This window comes from Mchenga conophoros, linkage group LG19, assembly GCF_057382185.1.
Source record: "Mchenga conophoros isolate Kocher_MC1m ecotype Shallow Benthic linkage group LG19, M_conophoros_male_GT1.1, whole genome shotgun sequence".
Lineage (NCBI taxonomy): Eukaryota > Metazoa > Chordata > Actinopteri > Cichliformes > Cichlidae > Mchenga > Mchenga conophoros.
Window position 1 is genome coordinate 28769104 of NC_140544.1, and position 22794 is coordinate 28791897.

The 22794-nt window shown below is 40.2% G+C and overlaps 1 protein-coding gene across 4 annotated transcripts; it reads right to left on the bottom strand.

Annotated features, from left to right (window-relative positions):
* Nucleotides 1–1555: 1555 nt before the first annotated feature.
* On the bottom strand, nucleotides 1556–22747 carry lrrc9 (leucine rich repeat containing 9). Of its 4 annotated transcripts, none has more exons than XM_085256232.1 (33): nucleotides 22098–22747; nucleotides 21933–21993; nucleotides 21618–21836; nucleotides 21051–21191; nucleotides 20253–20316; nucleotides 20084–20154; nucleotides 18247–18429; nucleotides 17475–17630; nucleotides 17162–17379; nucleotides 15343–15474; nucleotides 15061–15234; nucleotides 14867–14984; nucleotides 14377–14512; nucleotides 14147–14287; nucleotides 13915–14039; nucleotides 12953–13132; nucleotides 12746–12865; nucleotides 12401–12592; nucleotides 12084–12209; nucleotides 11777–11917; nucleotides 11492–11669; nucleotides 11186–11406; nucleotides 10952–11074; nucleotides 10742–10872; nucleotides 10561–10669; nucleotides 10330–10469; nucleotides 9683–9819; nucleotides 9011–9228; nucleotides 8100–8168; nucleotides 7070–7204; nucleotides 5852–6029; nucleotides 4301–4427; nucleotides 1556–4179 (listed from the first exon to the last, which is right to left on the bottom strand). In XM_085256232.1, exons 1-33 carry the CDS (start codon nucleotides 22142–22144, stop codon nucleotides 4146–4148), a joined length of 4545 nt encoding a protein of 1514 aa, XP_085112358.1. In that variant the 5' UTR covers nucleotides 22145–22747; the 3' UTR covers nucleotides 1556–4145. The 4 variants fall into 4 exon arrangements, with proteins under 4 accessions (XP_085112358.1, XP_085112362.1, XP_085112359.1 ...); XM_085256236.1 differs by having other exon boundaries at nucleotides 1557–4179; nucleotides 7079–7204; nucleotides 14867–14981; XM_085256233.1 differs by having other exon boundaries at nucleotides 1557–4179; nucleotides 14867–14981.
* Between the last annotated feature and the right edge of the window lie 47 nt (nucleotides 22748–22794).

Below are 22794 nucleotides of genomic sequence, written 5' to 3' on the forward strand. Positions count from 1 at the left end.
ACCATCCTAAAATATCTCACATTTTGGAAAATGTTTTTTTTTTTGCATGTTATCTTTGGCATTTTTCATTTAGCTAAAGCCAAATTATGTATTTTTGCTACAGGCTGCTGGCAACAAAGTGCCTAAAGATACAATTTCAAAAGGATTCTTTGCCAAGTTGTCTGTAATACTTATAGACTTGTTCATCCCTTGAGTTAGGTGCCTGTTTTATGGTTGAATGATTCATAGGTCAGTTTTAAATGACTTTAAAAAATGAAACATTCCTCTGAAAATGGCCAGGTACAAGGACTGGACTGAAAATGACTGAAAAAGCAGTCATTGTCCAAAGAATAACTTTAAAAATGACAAGATAGTCTGGTTTCTTGGAAGCAAAATATAAAGAAATTAGGGGTGGCTTAAGACTTCCACTCAGTACTGTAGATCAACAATTTAAGAATAGAAGTTCTCATTGTGAAAATGATATAATTACAACTATTGTATATCACCTCACTTATTTTGTGAAAACACTAACCAGCTTCATTTAGACCTTGTATAATTAAGTTCAGACATATACATTAAAACTAAACTTAAAAAAAATACAGATACCACTCTTATAAAACAAAGGGGTTTACCATTCTAACCTGCTTTTCACTGAACAATGGAAAGACCATCCTTCTTTGCAATTATAATGACATCAAATGGCGCATCCCATGGGTTTGTTTATCTTCTTTATCCAAAACAATTTTTCAACTTGGCACTTGCCAGGATCTTTAAATGCCGTTTCTAAAGCGCTTAGTTGACCCTAATAACTGAGAAAGGATTAAGAATATTAATATTGCATTCTAAATCCTTGTTATCGTGTTCTTAACACAAAAAGAGCAAATCCAAGCAAGTGTTTTATTTCAATATAATGAAAGTGATTGTGGCAAAGTGTCTACTTAGAAAGAAGCGGGGCAAAAAGGGAGGATCATGAAGCGATCACTAAAAAGGCCAAGATACAAACACAAAGAAAAATAACAATCGGGGTCAAAAGAGATTAAATTGTTGTTGTTGTTGCTCAATGGGGCTCAGGGGATAAGGGTGGGCAGGAGGTCATGTTTCCTTGTCATCTTAAAAAGCGATTTCTATTCCGCATAGGACACAATAAACCATAATAACAGAAAAAAACTCATCAATAACGGCAACATGTCCACAATCCTCCCATAGCGCCGCGTATTTAAAATCATTGCTGTGTTTTTGTCAAAGCCCTCTGGTGAAGAATATCCACTTGAATTAACACTTAAGTCATTAAAGGAGAAACACATTGCAAATTGTATGAAATATGAAAGGCTGATACCAAATTACCCAAAAGCAAACCATCTGACAAAGCTCCGAAAATTGATTCCTGATAAATTTGCAAGAAAATTATGCATTCGTTCTCTTGTTTGGTTGTTCTGTTAACTTGTTTTTGCCATTTCGCAATACACTTTGCGTGATTGAAATAATGTTATTAATGACACACAAGTTCAATAATGTTATAAACGACACATGATTCCTGAAATGGAAAGCAATTAAGATTTAATGCCTCTGTGATGCGGGCTCTTATCCAAAATGTCTGCACAAAATAAAAGCAGTTTCCTTTTCATTCTGACTGTCACTCTCACTCCATTCTTTTCTCTCCTCTTGCCAGTCACGATTTATTCCACAGGAAACAAATTACAGGCAAATCACAAGCGACAGCAATAACTCAATGACAGATTTCAAGAGAAGCAATATGTCAAGATAGAGGATGTATTTGTAAGGATAAAATGAACTTGGGCCATAATATGCACCTTTTGAGAACAAAATAATTTTCCTTGATGACTTGCAGTTGGTCGTCAATTGCAAGTTCATTTTTTCCAAAAGCAATTTCAACTCAAGTGATGATGTTGATGAAATTGTAGCCCCTATCAAAGCACTTCTAAAAGTTAATACAGGTTGGCGAATGTGTAATGCATGTGGAGTGTAACGTCGGTCATCCATTACACATGCGGCGCATTTTCGACAAGCACTGCACAACGTGCGGCGTTAACCTCCGCATCAAACTTCAATCCGCGTCGTCACCCCTCTAACCTCCCCTCCAACACTTGAACCTGAGTAGATAGCTGTGAAAACGCGGTCCATTCAGCAATTATTCACAGAGTCTTGGACTAATGGTGCTCTGAATGCACAGACACAGCAAATGTAGGGAGTTAGTGGACCAGCAGTAATGGCCCCATGCAGAGCATGCGTTTTTCTGTGTGTGTGTGTGTGTGTGTAGCGAGGTTTTTGGGGGGAAGGGGGCAGGCATCATCTATAACAGATTCACAACAAGCTCAAACATGTCTAATTCTGAATCCAGATTACAACTGCAGAGGACAGCTCACTCCCCCCTTCTCCACCCCTCACTCTCACTCTCTGCGTCTCTTCTTCTCCTTCTTCTCCCTCTCGGTCACTCCTGCCTTCATATAAGGCAGATGAAAACATAACCTGTCACATTCCATCCCATTAAACCAGCAACAAACCATGTGGTCTACTCACATGGAGGAGCTAGGAAAGGCAGCGAGATAGACAGAGGGAGCAGTGCATCTGGGTTCGCACAGAAGTGATGAATTATTCACAATCTTTATGATAATGTCGTTTTAATGTAAGAAACACTGAAAGATATGCAGATATGAGACACGCCGTGCAAAGTGGCATGCTCACTATAAGCTTACACCACGCACGACAGGAATTAGAAATATATTTATAACCATCCATACTGCGCATACTGTACTCAAATATAAAATGTGTAATTATCCTCTGCAGTACCTAACGCATTAGAGCACTCACACTGAGCCCCCAAATCTCTCCTGTGCTTTTTTTTTTTTCAAGAGAAGTACATCAGCTGCCATTTGATGTCAGGCAGAGCAGGGTAATGACAGTGCACTCACTTGTGCAGTCATTAGCCCCGCTTAATGCTGGGAATTAACACAAATTAAGTGAAGTTAAGTACATGCATTAGGGGAGCTTGTTTGGGGAGAGCTTTTCACTTTTTCTGCGTAGAGCTGGCTTATTTCTGGGATGTTGAGCAAAAAGGCTGCACGGAAAGAGAGACACAAAAGTGAAGTGCAAACATCCTCCTTCAGCTTACAGCATACAGGTCAAAACTCACTGACTGATTAGCAGTGTTAATGGAGCTCTAAGGACACCTAGTGGTCATGTTAACACCACCAATGCATAATCTCTGCAGCGAACACTGTGTCTTTTAAACTGGCGATTTCATAATTATATTCCTCTGTGTAATTTTGCACAAATTTTGTTATAAAACCTCAAGTTGCTATGTTGATCTAATGTATGATAGTCAGCAGAGCAACTGTGAAAGCAATGAAGCTTTTTATTTAAATGTTTCCCGTTGCAGTAAGGAGTTTTTACTTCACATATTTATGCCTTATGTGGCTTATTCAGACTGGTGTTTTTGTTGACTGTGGCACCACTAGATTATGCCAACAGGAAAACAGGAAGAATATATTTTAATGCTCCACTGAGCTAACATCATAAACACAAAGTGGAGTGGGTTCATTACAACACAGGAGATTTGCACGTTAGAGACGAAACTGCTGTGGGCTTTTCGAAAAGAGGCTAACATGATGAAACTGACAATCTCTGAAATCCATTTGGACCGTATTCAAGATTATATCTTTATCTGAGCGACTGCAGATTATTGTCCACAGAGAGGTGTGCTAAAGCTGGATTATCCACTTGTTGGGGATGCATCTGACCCGATGGACGCGGCATGCCAGCCTCACACGCCCTTACATCTGTGTGTTTTTTCTACTTGTTTGCAAAAGATGAGATGGCATTCAAAATGACACCAAAACCTCTCATCCTCAGATTACCATGGTTAGTGATCCGCATATAAAAAAAATGAAGTCTCAATCATTATATATGCATTTGAGAGGAAGGCACGACATGTGCCCCCCCCAAAAAACGGCCTAATTTACATCAGAGGCAGTTCAGTTTAAAGTGCTGCTTGTATTAACTAATAGTAATTTATTAAAACATACAAAAATCCCACGATTTAGATACACATAGATTATTGTTGTCATTAATTTCACACCAGGACATAAAAACACACAACAGCAATGGCCGCCATATGTGTTCACCTCGTGTTCCACCTCTTCTGATTCCTACTGGGGTGGAAGTCTACCGCCATTTGGGAATCTGGAATACAACAAGTGTAAACAAACTTTTAGTTTACTCTGAGTTCTTTTTAAAAGTTTTCCATCAGGAAAAATAAGGAGAAAAAAAATCAGATATACACTGTTTTTTTTCTTTTACCAACCTGCTGTCTTGTTCTTGTTGTCTGTTCCCAGCAGTGGTCGGAATGTTGCTTCCTGTTCTTCGGTTGTGTCTGAAGTAAATATCAGTTTGGCCACTTCGAGCGACGTTACTGTGTTTGTGCTTCTTACCTGGGTGGGGAGTTAATACAGGCGTAATATTAGATATCACTGAAACGTCTATCATTCTTACTGCGACAGAGCACAAAGGAGAACAGCTAATCTCTATATAACAAGTTACATATGGCAGCTGAAAACAAGGCATTTTTACATCAAGAAGAAAAAGAAACCCAATTCCAAGACGTTAGGAAACTGTGTAAAACTAAAAACCGATTACAACAATTTACAAACCCCATAAACCAATAATTTTATTTACCGCAGAACACAGTAAATATCTCAAATGTTTAAACTGAGAAAATTAAAAATTTTAAGGAAAAATGTTTTCAAATTTTGAAGGTGATAGGAGCAACACCTCTGACAAAAGATAATTGGTAGAAAGGCGATAAAAGGCTGGAAAAAGTAAGTGGTACTAAGAAAAAACAGATGGAGGAACATTTTGCAACAGTTTTCTACAAAAAAAATCAACACAAAATTAAGAAGACTTTTAATATCTCATCGTCTACTGTACATAATATCAACAAAAAATTCTGAAATTCCAGAGAAATCTCTGTGCGCAACAGATAAGACTGAAAATATTGGATGTCTGTGATCTTCGGGCCCTCGGGTAGCACTGCATTAAAAACGGACATGATTATATCATGGAAATCACTGCATGGGCTTAGGAATCCTTCCTGAAATCATTGACTGTGAACACAGTTCACTCCGCCATCCGCAAATGCAGATCCAAGCTCTATCACACAAACAAGAATCCATTTGTGAACATGAGCCGTCTTCTCTGGGCCGAAGCTCTTTTAAAATGAACCGAGGCAAATTATAAAACTGTTCTGTGGTCAGAGGAATCCAAATTTTGCATTCTTTTTAGAAAGCAAGGATGAAAAATCCTCCAGAGTAAAGAGGGGAAAGACAATCAACACTCAGTTCAAAAGCCTCCATACCGGTTTTAGAGCAACATATGCACCTATCCAGACATCTTTTCAGCAAGACAATGCTAAACCACATACTGAACCTATTACAACAGCACAGCTTCATAGTAGAAGAATGTAGTGCTGAACTAGCCAGCCTGCTGTCCAGACGTTTCACCAATCGAAAAGATCTGGTGCACCATAAAACCAAAAATCAAACAGCTCAGCAGATCCAGGACTATTCAGCAATATATTTGTCTCCCAAATGTCAAGCAAGTGATGTAGACATCAGTTCCCAGATGTTTATAGACTGTTGTTAAAAGAAAGACCGACTGCTACACAGTGGTAAACATGGACCTGTCCCAACATTTTTAAATTGTGTTGCTGCCATCAAATTGAAGAGAATCTTTTTCTTGAATGGTACATTTTCTTATTTTAAAACTCTGATGTGTTTTCTGTGATCACATTTTATTCTATTTAGACTTTACACAGCATCCCAACTTTTTTGGATTTGGGTTTGTATGTTATACTCACATTTGTATGTGTAATGGTCTTCGTCTATGTTATTTTGCAGGACATTGTGCCCGTGCATCACATTCTGCGGCCCTCCGCTTACACTCATTACTCTTAGAGTGGGGTTGTGGGGCACGAGCAGTCCAGGAAGGTTAACTTCACTTGTAGGAAGGAGAGCTCCGGGATGATGGGAGTATGGCTTTAAAAAACAAGGAGGGAATAAGGAAAATGGACATAATTCTCCAGGACAGAACTGATGTGAAGCATAACATGCAAACATGATCTATTAAGTGCATCTAAGTTCCTCACTAGTATATGTATTCTAACATAAAACATTTTTTCTCCACTTTTCTATCTCTGCTGCTGTCCACGGTCCATGCAATGTGTCCACTACACCCTACACACTTGCCAGGGGACTGGGGATTAGATTGCTTGCTGTTCCACATATGTAAGCATCTTATAGGCCAACAGTAATTACTACGCATAAATAACAACATTTACATTCAAGCAAAGCAGCTACAGGCACAGATTGAAAGTGACAACTCAGATGGCATTCATGAGAGTCAACAGAGGGAGGGCTGCATTTGTGTTTTTAATGAGAAAACCCAGGATCTCTGCTCATTTCCATACTTACGTCTAACAAGCAGAGGGGGGTCGTGTTGACCTGGCTAATAGGGGGTAAATCCACTGGTGCATTATCGGCCGGGCACATTTCATCTAATCAGCAGGATGATGCTAGCAGGCTTAGACCGCTTTTAATTCAGTGCTGCGGGAGAATTACTGTCCCGGTTTCTCATTACATGAACATTAAATCAGTCATACTAATATCAGTCATACTATTCAGGGTGGCTGTGGTTTGGATGTTGGCATTTTGACTCTTCCAGCTGGACTACATCTTTCATGATAAGGCCCATTATGCTATTTTGCATACACAGTGTCTTCATTTGTACATTTGTAATTCAGTCAGAATTAAAATTCAACTAAAGTACAGTAGGAGAGGATAGGGGTTCGTATCTCAGCTATACGCTAACCTTACATGTATTTGTTAAAATTTCCAAAGACTGAGGTCAAGAGTGTTTCCCACCTCTCTTAGAAACAAAACAGAGGGAAATTGGAGTTTTGCTGGCTCAAAGCAAGAGTTAAAATGTATCTTAAACATAATCTTTGGAAGAAAAAATTACTGTGTAACATTTAACAGGTGTGACGACCCTACGCATTGGATCGAGCATGCATTTGTACAGTTCTCACTGATGAATCAGCATTGAGGAGTTCCACCCTGGTTCTTTCCTCCAGAGTGATGTCCACACCATCCAGGACCTGCAGCTGGGGCAGGCGAAGCACCACTGCTGGTCTGTGGACAGAATTGCGTGCCACCTGAAAAACAAAACAAAACAAAACAAAAAGACAAACAAATGTTTGGTTAAACAGTCTGGCTATCAACCACTCCTCAGAAATATTAATTCTGGAGATGAGCCCAGTCTGCTTTGAGGCATCTGGGATAAATATGATGCTATGTGGCTCCCAGTGTATTTACCATGTTCCCAGCAGCTATTCCAGTGACCCAGCTGACAGCAGCACATAGGTCCCTTCCCAGCTGAGGGCACCCTGTATGCCAGGCTATACACCCAGCCTGTACAGCCACAGAACTGCCTGTTCCTGCAGGACACTTCTGCTTTGATGAGGTTGTGAGTGCATGCCAATGGATGTCCATTGAAAAAGGAGGAGACAGACTTTGGCTAGGGAACATAGCTAAAGGATCTCATGCGGTCAACAGCAGGAGGTATTGTCTCCAGGGTGGCTGTTGGCCTCTACCCCCTGGCAGGATTAACCCCACTACCACCACCACCCCCACCGCATGGGAACAGAAGGGGGATGAGATCGAGCAGTAAAGAGGCTACCGCAGCTGAGCATTACCCAGTGGACAATAGACAGGCCCTGGGCTGCAGGCACTGCTAAGGCCTGCATGAGCTCCAGATGGGTGATGTAACAGGGCCAATAGCACACAGCCATTTGGTCAACGAATTTGTCTCTGATGCCAGCCAGTTTGAGGCACAGCAGACGGTCCATCGTGTAATCACTTAATTTGGAACCTCAGAATTACCCTGTGTTAGCGTATCGGATTGTGAAAATGAGAACTCGGCGTGCTTTTGATCATTTGTTCAAGAGATCGTGAGTTCAAGATATGTTCTGTGACTGACAGCAAGTGGATGCAAATAAAGACAGAACCCACCCAATGGACAAACTGCCTATAAAACTTGTTAATACTCACAGGATTGCCAACAACAGAGAGCTCCTTCAGTGAGGGAAGAGTTTCTAATTTGTCAAGCTCTGCGATGTCCTGCAAAGAAGTAGAGAGGCAAAGATTATTTCAAAGTTCTTTTTTACTCATAACCCCTCATTTAGCTGTTCCTTGCTATGTGTTGATAACAGAGGCATTTGCATCAGGGCTGAACCTTTCATAATTTTGGTGTGGGCAGGATGGAAGCAGCTGATGGGAGAGATTACATGTGTGAGCCCTCATTAATCTCATGAGAGACTTTGGGCACGCAACAGGCCATGGGGATGTTTTCTCTCATTCCCAGCTTTATACTCGGACTTGGCTGTGATTCAAAGACGCCCCCACTGTGAGGAATAACGCTCTGGATGATTGCTTTATTTCTATGTCTTAATTGAATGCGTGAAAACATTAAGGAAGTGATGGGAAGAAGGAACCGGCAACAAAAGTGCAAATCACTCGCTCTGTGTGAGGAGATGCAGCCCGAGAAGCTGATTACACATTGTCCTGATTGTTCCCCTGATTCTTTATACACACGGCCGTGACCTTCAATCAAACTTGATTCTCCTTAATGCGACCCCTTGCATGCCACAGTGGGTAGTAATGACTCATGATTACTATACTTCAAGTCTTACTTTGCAAATGCAGGGAAAAGTAATACTGCTGCACAGTGAACAAAATACATCTGACACATGTGAACCAATCAGTAAAAGTTGGTAGTAAATCGCAAAACTGCACAAAAGATGGCTGTGACCTCGGCGGTGACCTCAAGAAATCACGGCATTCTGAGTTATTCATGCAGTTTAATTGAATATGCCGTTTCATTAAAATTGTGAATATAAACATTTTTTTAAAATCTAGCATGCGAGGAGGCTGCTACTACTACCTCTGCTGAAGCTGAATACCTGCAGCTTGTTCATGTCGAGGGAGAGCTTGCGAAGCTCAATCAGAGGATCGAGATGGTTCAGCTCCCGGATCCGGTTCTGTGCCAGGTGCAGTTCTAGGAGGAGAGCCTGGGCTGCGAAAGAGTTCTTGGTCAGAGTTTTAATCCGGTTTCTGTTCAACACAAGCTCTCTGAGTTGGTGAAGCCCTTCCAAGCCTTCCACTTGGTTTATCTCATTGCCTGTTGAGAGACCAAACTTTAGAAAATCAAAACGAACAGACATCCCAAACAGTACCCTAATATTTCTATATACTAACTACTAGAGTAAATTGCACACCCTGAAGAATATAAAAGGCAGAATTTTAGGCCCATATAAACACTTCTTGGGTATTTCTTGCTTGACTCGGCTGTAAACAGTGCTGAAATTACAAACCAAGCTTCCAAAGGTTTCTAAGAAAGAAAAGTAGGGTTGGCTTTGTGGGACAAATCACCCCAGCAAAGCAAAACTCAATCAAAAGCCATCAAAAGCTGTTGAAAAGAAAGTCAATCATTCTTTTCTTTGCGTCTCATCCCCCACCTGGCCTTAGGTCTATTGGGGAGACTTTGCTCTTTGCGCTTGCCTTTTCACAGCCTCTGTGTAGTGCACTTTTAAACGGCTTGCAGAGAAAAGGGTGGCAACGTCAACCATACATACCTTCAAGGAAGAGTGCTTTAAGATTGGTGAGCCTGCTGAGCTGCAGATTGGCCATATTGGAGATGCCATTGTGACTCAAATGAAGCACCTCCAGGCTTCCCATCAGTGGCTCCAGGCTGCCAGTGGGCCCAGTATCCCTTAAACGCAGTTAGAGAAAGGCCGTTTGAAATCTCGGTGGTTAAACGAGCACCTCGTTGTCCCTCCCGCTGCCACGTCTAACTGGTCAGACCTCACAGGTGCAGACCACATCAAGGCAATCACAGTCTGGCTATACAAATGGATGGCTCTCACAGCACTACATTGTGTAGTGGTTCTGCACAACAAATATTTCATCTAATGTTTATATTAATCTACAGACTAAATAGGTTTTAATTGTTTAGTTTATTGTAGTCTTTACCTCAAAGGAAATGCCCCATTTTAAATGCTTACTTTTTTTATATATTAAAAAAGAATTTCTCTGACTGAAACTCTGACTATAAATAAATTCATCATAGTTTGCCAGCAGCTTCTGTTAAATTTAAGGCAGCTCACACATTGGCTGGTCAGTGCTGCCCCCTCATGGTTAGACTGCACAAAACTCTATTGAAATACTTTTAAAAGAAGCTTGTTTTTGCACAAAACCCATAAATAAAACTACACTAGATTACCTGCTGGCTTTAGATGTGCTCTGTTGGCTGTAGCCACTGGAGTGCACTTTGCTGTATAGTATCTGTCTGCTTGTCAGATGAGTCTGAGTCTTCTGCCTGGGCAGAATTGACTCTATGTGGTTATAGTTGAGACACAGAGCCTGTAAACAATACAACATAAATAATTTATTTGAACATGATGCATTTCCAGCCAGTGTATTACAGTGTACTGGCATTTGGTGCACTGTGTACTTTGATGTTGGGCAGGTGGATGAGGCCTGAGAAGGATGTGAGGTTGCTATGGTCTAAGTTGATGCAGCGCACATTACGGAAGAGTTCTGGTGGAGACAGATCAACTATCCTGTGGGAAAAAAATATATTTTTAAGGCTTTATCTTTCTTTATAATCTGTTTTATTACAACACTGTTATTACCTAATGGAACAGGCCTGAAGGTTTAGGTGTGTGATTTCTGTGTAGTTTGAGTGGCCCAGCTTCTCTGCCACTGTGTCGGTGGTCAGTCTTCCCATAAACATATTCTTTGCGCTCTCACACTCACTTGCTTCCTAGAGAAAACAGCAGAAAAGAAGAGCAATTACAAAATACTGGAAACAACCACTGTAATATGACTTTTTAAGCTCATACCACTGCAATTCCATCCAGAGCTTTGAGGAAGGGGAGATGAAACACTACATATATTCGATAGTTTTCCAGTTTCTCCACTAAAGGGTTCCCACAGAGATCCAGGATTAGGAGGTTTGTCAATCCCTGAAAAGCAAAATGGTCACATAAGCTCACATAGTAAAATGAATTTAAATTAAATTCTACTCTACTTATTTCACCTTCTCATCCATTTTTAAATGTTAACTAGATGCTCACTTTCAGACAGTAGATGTCTCTTGATGTAGAGATCTGGTTGCTGCCGATGTAAAGTTCAAGGAGAGACCGAAGTCTCTGGATGCCATGAAGAGAAGCAATACAGTTGTTCTCAGCTGACAGAAAAGACAAGCTGGACAGCCCGTCGAGAGTTGAGACGTCCAGACTGGTTAGCCGATTCCCATCTACACTCAGTTTATTTAGGCAATGGAGTCGTGTGAGGCCTGAGGAAACAGTGACCAAATACAGACATGGAAACAATGACGGCACTGTGTGATTTCTCCTTGGGAAGCGGAGAGTGCGACTGACCACTGAGTGTGCAAATACTGTTGTTGTTTAGGGACAGTTCTTCCAGCTTCAGGCAGTTGTCCAGACCCTCGACTTTTGAGATCTCGTTATCATTAAAGGAGGCCCAGCGCAGGTTCACCAGCTTACTTAGATTGATCATCTTGGAAATCCTCTTGTTGTCAAGGTTCAGGGTGGTGATCTGGTCAGCAATTTGGTAGACACAAAAGGTAACGAAGATCAACATCATCCCACCTAGTACCGCTCCTAAAAACGTCTTTACTGAGAAGCCCACATGCTGAAGCTCACTTTTGCAGTCCAGTCTTGGTCCAGTTCTTTACCAAGACCCCAGGGTGATGGACTCAAATGATACAGGAGCTGGGCTGTTGACAGCAGACTAAGAGTGCGGGGACGGTCACTCTTGGTACGCGAGTGTGCCAGAAGAGACGCCTACGAGCAGTGTCAACGAGTCTGATTGAATTACCATACTTCACTTAAAACATTTACTTTAATCCATCAATTTTGGATTTGTTCATTTAAACAACGTCTCTTTACATAGATCAGCTCAACCAAATAAAATCTAGTATATAAGAAGGAATATTGACAAAATCTTCACCTGGTTAATTTTGGACCCAGCTGCCATCTGAACAGCTTCAGCAGCCTCCTCCTCTGCTACCAGCACATCATCCAGGTGTGTGAGGTTCATGAGATGGCCTAGTATGGTCATTCTGACTGCCTCGGGCTGGAAGAAGGGAAACATCTTCACTCAGTCACTTCTACAATTTGAGGCCACTTTCAGTGGTATAGTTTGAAACATAGACTCAGATTCATATTTTTAACATATATATTCTGAGCATATACATAGTATTACTATTGCTGAGGTTCAACCTTGAATATTTCGAGTTATTTTTTCTATTTGATCACAGCACACACCCTGTTCCAAGGATTGTATCGGGTGTCCAGTTTCAGCAGAGCAGGTGTGTGTTTTCTGAGCACAGCTGTATCCTCTCTGACCTTGGTCAGCTTGTTCCAGCGCACATCGAGTTGTTTGAGCTGTCCCAGCCCCCGCATACCTTCCAGAGTCACCAGGTGGTTAAAGCTAGCATCCAAAAACTCAAGATTTGGCTGTAGTTTAGGTAAGAGAGCAGGTGAGAGTTCCACTTTATGGCTATGCAGCCACTATTCAGTTTCACAAATAATAGAGAGGGACATCATAAAAGAAGCATTCTTTGACTTAAACACACTCTTAAGTATTATCTTAACATTATTTTGTATTACCATGTGAGAAATGTCATCAAGGTGCGTGAACTCATTGAAGCTGACAGTAAGATGCCTCAGAGCCGTGAGGCTGGAAATCTCCTTTATGTTGCTCAGGCTGTTGCCATGAAGGTTAAGCACCTGGAGATTCAATGCAACAATGATGGTTCAAACTGAAATGAAACTGCTTCATATTCAACCTCTTATTTAAAACGGCAGAGCACTTACTGTGATTTGACTGAGGACATTGGCTCGGGCAACACTAAGCAGAATTTTATCATCCAAGCTCAATAACTTGGGCTGAGGTTTAAGAACAGGTTCCCTGTTGAGGACTTCTTTGTCCAGAGCAACATCATTGGAAGGATCTCTGTCTGTGCTATGGCTCAGCAGTGTAGGTTTGTCTTTGTCCTAGACAAGGCAAATCAAAATGTTTACAACATGTACTGCCAACAGATGCATTTTTTTAACTTGCTTTTTTAAATTAATATTATAATTAATAAATATGACGTCTAGATAGATAGGTGGGGAGCAACCAACACATACTCATCATAATTCATGCACAGAAACATAACCTGCACAAACAATTGCACTTTCATGTTTCTAAACTCTTAGTTTAGTTTAGTTTCCCACATGAAAACAAACCCATCAAATCAAGGGATGTAGCGCGAAAACTGCAGCTCAGCTGTCTGATCTCCAACCTCAATAAAAAATGTCCTTCATCTATTTAGAGGCTTCCAACCGATGCAGCTAACTCTTAGAAATGATGACGGCGGATATTTTAGATCTGTCACAGGCAGCAGATGAATAACCTGGTCTGTACAGACAAAAGTAAACACATTACATGTCAATAATTGAAGATCCAAAAGTCAAACTCCAGATCTGCCCTCATTTTTTCTGAATAGGAACTTTAAGTGCTTGATCTATGGCATCCAATTCACGATGAATGCGTTGAAGGTAAGCTGAGGTTCAGTACCTTGCCCACGAAAAACATGGGCATCACCAAATTTGTGATTACTAAATAACCTGCACTTCCTAAATCACAGGGATTGAAACTGAGATTTAGGCATGTTATCGCTTTAAATAATGCAGCAATTTTTCAATATCTAAATATTAAAAGATGAAGAAACACCGCCATAGAGAACAATTGTGTTTCGTCTGTGACAGTCAAAGGAATGTATGCAATAATTTACCTGAGTGATGTATTCATAATATATGATGTACTCGGGCAGGACAAGCTCGTGGTCAAACACAAACCACTGCCTTCGGCGGGGACTGGACTCAAGATCAGTGTGTGTTTTCTTGGAGCCAGGTCTTTCTGAATGAAAAGGACACAGAGATGTAAAAATAATTGGGAGTGAAGAAATAAGCAACAACAATTACAAAAAAGGCAACTGCTGTTGTTCCTTTTAATTCAGTGAATACCTTCACTCATTGCAGATCTGTGCTTTGTCTCCACACTGCGATACACTGAGTAAACTCCAGGATAATTGCTTCTGTCCACTGGTTCTCCATCTCGGATGGGCATGCTTCTACCCACGAACACTTTGGAAACATTGACCTGACCTACAAGCAAAAGAGCATTAGCAGTTTAGCTTCTAAAAAAACAGCATAAAAACATAATGAAACGAATGAAATCTGTAAAATGACCTCACCGTGCCTGAAGGGAATCGTATCCATGCTGTGTTTAGTGTGACCTTGGCTGGTCTGGCGAAGTGTGTACTCAATTCTGGACTGCTCGTTCAAACTCAGGCTATTGGAAAAAGGTATAGCACCCTCTTTTCCCATGGCCTAATTTAGAGAGTCATCGCGTAAAAAAGTGAAAGCGTGAGAATAACACAAGTCAAGCATATTCTTCTGTAACCCTAATGTGGTTACCTCTCCATACAGACACAAATCAGGCACACATAAAGTTTCACACAAATATAAATTTCCCTCATTTTAGTATTCATTGCAATCTGCTCCATAAATGAGCGTGATAATTTCTTTTTGCACATATCGTTTACTGCACTGTGTACAAGTGTGCAGGCGTTGAGTGATAAACTGTCTAATGTGTGGCTAATTAGCTTCAATTACTCCCCTAATTGTTAGTAGAATAAATGTGTGTGATAGGAGCTTGTGCATCCTTTCTGGTAGCACACATACCTTCTGCTGCTCTGTTGTTTTGAAGCCTTCCTGGAGAATCTGCAAAGTTTCATCCTTCTCACATTTTTCAGGGTCAACTATGTAGAATAAATACTCCAGCTGACGTCTGTAATTCCTGCTTAGAAAGAATAGAGTTACAGTATGAAGCTTAACATAGTCGTTAAAATCTGCTCATCATCTGTTTCGTGCCTTACTGGGAAGATAAATCTTCGCTGGCTAGCAAACGGTGAATCTTGTCCTCAAAGCAAAGTCTCAGTGCACTATTGTGGATGCGGATAACTCTATTCACCCTAATATCAGTGATGCCATACGTTTTGTAGTCTGATGGAGAGAAGCGGGAAAGTAGGAGGTCACAACAAGAAGTAAACCTGTCGGTCAGAGCAAAAGAGAAAAGAAGGAGAGTATATTTCCCATTTGTTACTGTGAATTGCATAGTGGTTACAGTTACAGTGGATGATACTGAACAGTAAAAGTACCAAGGATCTGTGGAGCAGCCCTCCTCCAAACGGATATTTCCAACACTTTCTAGCTCCATCAGTAGAAACTGCACCGTATACTCCATCCTATTTGTGGCTCGGGCCAAATCACGCTCGTACCAGATGTGAATCCTGAATATAAGATTAGGAACATCAATTTTTCAGATTAAAAGTTTCAGTTTAGCTCTGTGCTGTCCCCTAAGAGATCAATTTACATACAGGGAGTGCAGAATTATTAGGCAAATGAGTATTTTGTCCACATCATCCTCTTCATGCATGTTGTCTTACTCCAAGCTGTATAGGCTCGAAAGCCTACTACCAATTAAGCATATTAGGTGATGTGCATCTCTGTAATGAGAAGGGGTGTGGTCTAATGACATCAACACCCTATATCAGGTGTGCATAATTATTAGGCAACGTCCTTTCCTTTGGCAAAATGGGTCAAAAGAAGGACTTGACAGGCTCAGAAAAGTCAAAAATAGTGAGATAGCTTGCAGAGGGATGCAGCAGTCTCAAAATTGCAAAGCTTCTGAAGCGTGATCATCGAACAATCAAGCGTTTCATTCAAAATAGTCAACAGGGTCGCAAGAAGCGTGTGGAAAAACCAAGGCGCAAAATAACTGCCCATGAACTGAGAAAAGTCAAGCGTGCAGCTGCCAAGATGCCACTTGCCACCAGTTTGGCCATATTTCAGAGCTGCAACATCACTGGAGTGCCCAAAAGCACAAGGTGTGCAATACTCAGAGACATGGCCAAGGTAAGAAAGGCTGAAAGACGACCACCACTGAACAAGACACACAAGCTGAAACGTCAAGACTGGGCCAAGAAATATCTCAAGACTGGTTTTTCTAAGGTTTTATGGACTGATGAAATGAGAGTGAGTCTTGATGGGCCAGATGGATGGGCCCGTGGCTGGATTGGTAAAGGGCAGAGAGCTCCAGTCCGACTCAGACGCCAGCAAGGTGGAGGTGGAGTACTGGTTTGGGCTGGTATCATCAAAGATGAGCTTGTGGGGCCTTTTCGGGTTGAGGATGGAGTCAAGCTCAACTCCCAGTCCTACTGCCAGTTTCTGGAAGACACCTTCTTCAAGCAGTGGTACAGGAAGAAGTCTGCATCCTTCAAGAAAAACATGATTTTCATGCAGGACAATGCTCCATCACACGCGTCCAAGTACTCCACAGCGTGGCTGGCAAGAAAGGGTATAAAAGAAGAAAAACTAATGACATGGCCACCTTGTTCACCTGATCTGAACCCCATTGAGAACCTGTGGTCCATCATCAAATGTGAGATTTACAAGGAGGGAAAACAATACACCTCTCTGAACAGTGTCTGGGAGGCTGTGGTTGCTGCTGCACGCAATGTTGATGGTGAACAGATCAAAACACTGACAGAATCCATGGATGGCAGGCTTTTGAGTGTCCTTGCAAAGAAAGGTGGCTATATTGGTCGCTGATTTGTTTTTGTTTTGTTTTTGAATGTCAGAAATGTATATTTGTGAATGTGGAGATGTTATATTGGTGTCACTGGTAAAAATAAATCATTGAAATGGGTATATATTTGTTTTTTGTTAAGTTGCCTTATAATTATGCACAGTAATAGTCACCTGCACACACAGATATCCCCCTAAAATAGCTAAAACTAAAAACAAACTAAAAACTACTTCCAGAAACATTCAGCTTTGATATTAATGAGTTTTTTGGGTTCATTGAGAACATGGTTGTTGTTCAATAATAACATTATTCCTCAAAAACACAACTTGCCTAATAATTCTGCACTCCCTGTACACTGTCTCTGTATCTCATCAAAAATGCAAACTCACTCATCTAGCCTCCTGGTCCATAGTTTGAGTCGTTTCCTCAGCGCTTCAATCTTAGCGTGTACTTTGTGCTCCGTGGCTGGATCCTGACTTATGCCACTGATTGATTCATTTCTTTCTGTTAAGCCTTCATCCAGGTGTGGTGGCCCTTCTTCTACGCTTTCTGACAGGCAGGTAGGTTTCTTGCAAACAACTGGCCCCACGGAGAGCTCACGTTCGAGCTAGAAATGCATCCAAATTATAATCGTTCTGTGCACACAAACACCTGAAGCTTTTTAGAGCTGCTACAAAAAGACATTTTATGGAGAGTACATACAAATTTAAGGGCACGAGTGAGAGTCTTGATGCATTCTTCAGGTGACTGCGATAGAGTTTTCTTCCTCTCTATCAGACTGAGCCGGGTCTCTGCTAGTTTCCTCTGAGCTGTGCGTACACGCATATTGTAGTACATCATTTTTTTCATCACTGCAGACTAAAAGAAAAATGAAAAAAAAAAACCTCTTATTTCAGGCTAAAACAAAATAACAGATGCATCAAATATAACTGTTAAATATCTTTGTAAAAAACAAAAATATCAAATGTGGCAGATTAAAGAAAGAAAAAAAAAAGAAAAACAAGAAAACAAAATACATCCACTAAAAACATATAGCTTATTTTTATAGAAACCTAGAAGAAATACCATAAGGCAGGGGTGTCAAACATAAGGCACAGGGGCCAGAATCAGCCCACCAAAGACTACAAACTTGCCCACTGAATGGCTCTGGAAATGTGAAGGACATACATTTTAGAATTTTATCTGTATTTTTAAAAGTTTTGGAGCTTTTAATACAGATAAACACCAAATCAAATAAATAATACACAAAAAACAGAAAGCTCCTGTTTTTTACCACTATAGAAATTTAGGCGTTTTTTAAAATATATTACTAATATTTAGGTATTTATTCACAGACAAAGGAAAAAAAAAACATTCTGTCAATTAACAATTTTTTATTTTATTTTATACCAAACTTTTTCTGTAATTTTACAAATTTATTTCAAACAATTTAAACCCAAAGCAGCATAAAAAAAAGCTTGGATCTTATCAGTACCTCAGCTGCTTCCTTGATTTGCTTGCTGGAGACGTCGTAGATGTCGAGTCGCTGGAGGCTTGGCATGTGGTAAAGAATGTGCGTGTCATAGTTACAAAGGAGACACACCGGGTTTGGGGTTGACGTGGGGTCTTTCAATGCTAACTCACTCAGACGGGGCAGTCGGGCAAGCTGGCTCAACTCCTGTTACAGGAAAAGATTCAAGACTCAAGGTCAATTTTAAGGCTCTTATAATGGGCAGGCCTCAGCTTACATCAACAATCCCATTTGTTCACATCCAGCTCCCAGATCTCTCCGATCCTACTGGCAGAGATCTCTTACACATCCCAAGGTCATGTTTCAAACAAAAAGGTGACAGAGCCTTTGCAGCCGCTGCTCCACGTTTGTGAAATCAATTACTGCATGACATAAAAAGACCCCCCCCATCTCTGCTTTTAAGTCTAGGCTCAAAACCACCTTATTCTCTGACCTTTCCCGTCCACTAAGCTCCCCTCTGCTTGTTGTCGTTATGTGTCTGCACATTTGTTGTTAGCCCTTTGATCTGTACTCTGTCTTCAATTTTTACTTTTTTATTTGATGTTTGTAATTACATGTGGATGCATGTATATAGGATTACTCATTTGTACAAAACCTGGTCAATGAAAGCTATGTTTACATGTGATTTCTAAATAAATATTATTTACTTACTAGGACAGCAAAGTTTCTGCATATCCTAAGTACGTTTACCCTAAAGGACACTTTTTTTTTTTGTTCTCAACAGAAACAGAAAATTTAAAGTATTTTAAACAAAAACAATGACACTGCATATATTTCCCCCCCCACTATAAGATAAATTACATTTCCAGAAGTCACTGCAATATTAGTAATTATAAAGAAACTATCATGATCGCTGCATACTGAAATGGATGTTTCAACACATCATCTTGACGATAGCACTTCTATTCTTTTCTACATTACCTACACTTAAGAAGAGCTAAAAAAAAAAGATGTCACATTGTATTGACATGGTGGCGAGATTTTTTTCTTGATCCTGTAGTTACGGTGGGGTCTTTAGAGTGAATGGTGATAATCGTGTTTTTTATAACAAGCCGGGTGCAGAGGAAAAGGTGGAGATCTCAGGTGTTACGTCAATCAGAGAAGGAAACAAAAAAACTTTTCTGCGTTTCTTGACAAAACGACCTTGAACAACAATGATCAGAGTCATCTGAATGAGCCAACAGGTACACCATTAAATGTATAATATAAAAGTGCCGATTTGAAAAACAAAACAAAACAGGAAAACCTATGTAGTCTTTTAGGAATGTATATCACTAAACATATAATGGCAGAAATCAAAATTATACTGCCTAATACCTTATTGAAGGTCTTATTGAGACAGCATATTGTTGTAATGATTGAAAATCCGAAAAGACCCAGACCTCAACGTTTCACAAGAATTCAGGAATGCCCTTTGTCAAGCTACAGATTTGAATAAGATAATAAGCTGGTTTAGGGCTAAAGGTGTAACTAACACAAACCTGCACATTAAAAAAAATACTCTTAGGCATACTCCTAAGATATATTATTTAAATAAGTGCATTCATGAATGTATATCATTGAATGAGGAATGGGGGGGAAAAAATGAAATTATGGCGCACAATGCCTCAATAAAGGTCTTGCGTTGCACGCCTGTTGTTGAAATGATTGAAAATGTGAACTAGCTGAGACCCCGGCATTCTCCCAAGAATTTAGAAATGCCCTTTTGTCAGACCAAGGATTTTAATAAGATTTTACAAAATAAGTAAGAAAAGTTTTTAGAGAAAGTATTTCAAAAGCATGTTTTCATTTTTAATCTTACCTTAAAGGAGCTGATCTTGTTTCCAGACAGATTGAGTTTCTGAAGGTTGACATTAGGATCAAGGCTGTGCCCTTAGAAGAAGTTAAAAATTATTTGATTGCCATCATTATTTTTCACATAGCTCGCCGAATCTCCATCAAACTGAACACAAATTACTCTGAGAACATACCGATCTTTTCAATAATGTTGTCAGCAAGGTTTAGTTCTTTAAGGTCTAGAAGTGTGTCCAAGCCCTTTAAGAGAAAACAACAACAACAACCACATGTGGAGACTAAGTTAAGCCTTTCTGAAGGTCTTTCAAAGTTAACTTTGGAAATTGGCCGATTTTTCAGTCCAGTCATTATACCCGATCATTTTCAGACCAATGTTTGTTTGTTTAGCCACTCATCACTGACCCATGAGTCGTTCAAGTATTTGAAAAAAGCACCTACCTCATGGGATGAACCAGTGTTGTCTCTAAGCACTTTTTAAATTGGTTCTTTACAAAAAAAGAGAAAACCAGACAAGTGGAGGGAAAAAGGGAGACCTCAAAAAACTATCTACACCATCTGAAATTGATGGAATTATTTAGGCAGAAATGTACCATCAGCCTTTGAGCCACCATTCAATACCATCTGGAAAGTATCTGATTGACAACTGCTTCATTTTCCAGCAATGATCCCAAACACATTGCCAATGCAGTAAAGGTCTACCTTGTCATGCTAAGATGGTCATATCAAATATTGACTTTCAAGCTTTTCAGAATTCTACAAACTCTGTTTTTGACATATATTATCATATATGTTTGCATGTTTCAATAAATTGCTGCACCTGCTGTATTTCCCATTTTCCTAGCAAAATATAAAGAAATGAGTGGTGGCCCACAACTTTTGCACAGTACTATGTGTAAAAGAGCAGTTTTGTTCTGCTAAATAATTAAAAATCTTGCATTACAAACACAGAAAAGCAAAGGAGATACAACTCTAACCTTAATCTTAGTTATGCAGTTGTTATTGATCCACAGCACCTCTAGGTGGACCTGCAAGTCCAGATTCTTTATTTCACTGATTTTGTTCTCATAAAGGTACAGTTTCTCCAGCTTCAGGCAGTTCTGTAGTCCAGATATTTCCTGCAATAAAGAGAAAGTAGATTGTTTGATGCATGTGGCACAAAACATACATGCTTAAATGTGCATGCGACACCTGTTTATATCAGTCCTCATATAGTTCATATTTCTTTCACGGTTTTCAGACTTTTTGGGACAAAAAAAATCAGTGTATCCATGCACCTCCTCCTTTTTCAATCCAGCTCATTCACAGTTATCACCCTGCCTGCAGGAACACCTGCACGTGTGTCTTTGTCAGCTGGGGATAATTATGCTTAACACACACGATTCAATGGTGGTGTGAACTAATATTTCATATTTTATAGGTGAAAGAGACCCATTACTAAAGAATCTTCACTTGCATCCACATGGCAAAATATCTAAAGGACAGGAATGATTCAAGCTATCACCAGTTGTTGTTACCAGCATTTATTAGCATAGCGAACACACCGTCAGATGGCACTGGACTATCCAGAGCTCCTGAAGCAGAGGACAGCACTCAAGCCCATCAATGTGCTCTATGTTCTGGCCTATTATGGTAAGCTGGGACAGCCTTGGGAAGAAGGAAAGACCAATCATGCGGGGGAAACCAGAGAAGAACATCTCCAGTGATGTGATGTTGCTTCCCTCTTGTGCAATTTTTTCATAGGGGACTCCATTAGCCATGCACTGTTAATTAAAAACAGTAAAGAATGAAGTAAATAGGAGAAACCCGCACTGATTTTTTTATACGTATTCAAAACTGAATATTTATGTGATAGTTACCAGTTTTTTGATCACTTCCTCTTCACTGCGGTTCTTTTGCTTCTCATTTGACAACATATCTCTGCAATTAATTAAAAATATGTTGCTGAAAATGTCCTGCCTTATTTTTACTGAGAGAAAACGAATGGACAAGTTAAAGTAGAGAGTTAGTACAGGTAAACCTACCTGTAATAACTGAGGTCAGCAAGTAAGAGTACGAAGTCACCACACATCAGCGCTAGCTGTGCTAGCTTCTAACGTTGTGCTTGTAAATAGTAAGTACGACAGGAGACCGTTTAAATATCAATCGGCTAAATTTAGTGTACATCTAAATCAAAATTATTTTCCATGGAGAACTGAACAGCAGCAAACCTCGCTGGTTGCTTTAGCCAGTGTTAGCCATCAGTCTGTATCCAGGCAAGAGCGTCTGGTTGCTAAGACAGACTGCAACTTTTTGAGGTCCTGCTCATATTAAAAGCGGCCGCACGAGGGCGCCATATGGCAAGGGACATTTTTTTAAACATCAAACCATAAAATGCACACAACTATTTCTCCTTTTAAAACATTACCATGGGATACATGAGGAATTTTTGCCACTTTTGAAAAACTAAAAACATATTCTTTTCGCATTATTAAAAAAACATCTTTATTATTCTCCTCTTTAGGCCATGTGTCCAGTTTTAATAAGCTAACTGTCGCTATTTTCACAAACCAATGCTAAGCACTGGTTTGACTGAATCCTCTGACCTCATTTATAGGCACCTTTTTGATCTTTGACTGTGTCCCAAATAAAGTGGTGCCAACCGTAAGGGCTCGCGGACACTATGACGTCAGCGTCGGAGCAGTGAACTAAAACAATCAACCTCACTCCTTCTCCTTCTCC

What these genes read in the sequence shown, in the direction of transcription:
- lrrc9 (XM_085256232.1), bottom strand. Translation starts at nt 22,144, where the DNA reads ATGTGTGGTGACTTCGTACTCTTACTTGCTGACCTCAGTTATTACAG. An exon ending in TAGTCCAGTGCCATCTGACG is followed by an intron (nt 21,192 to 21,617) that starts GTGTGTTCGCTA and finishes TCTTTATTGCAG; the next exon opens with GAAATATCTGGACTACAGAA. An exon ending in CAACATTATTGAAAAGATCG is followed by an intron (nt 20,155 to 20,252) that starts GTATGTTCTCAG and finishes ACTTCTTCTAAG; the next exon opens with GGCACAGCCTTGATCCTAAT.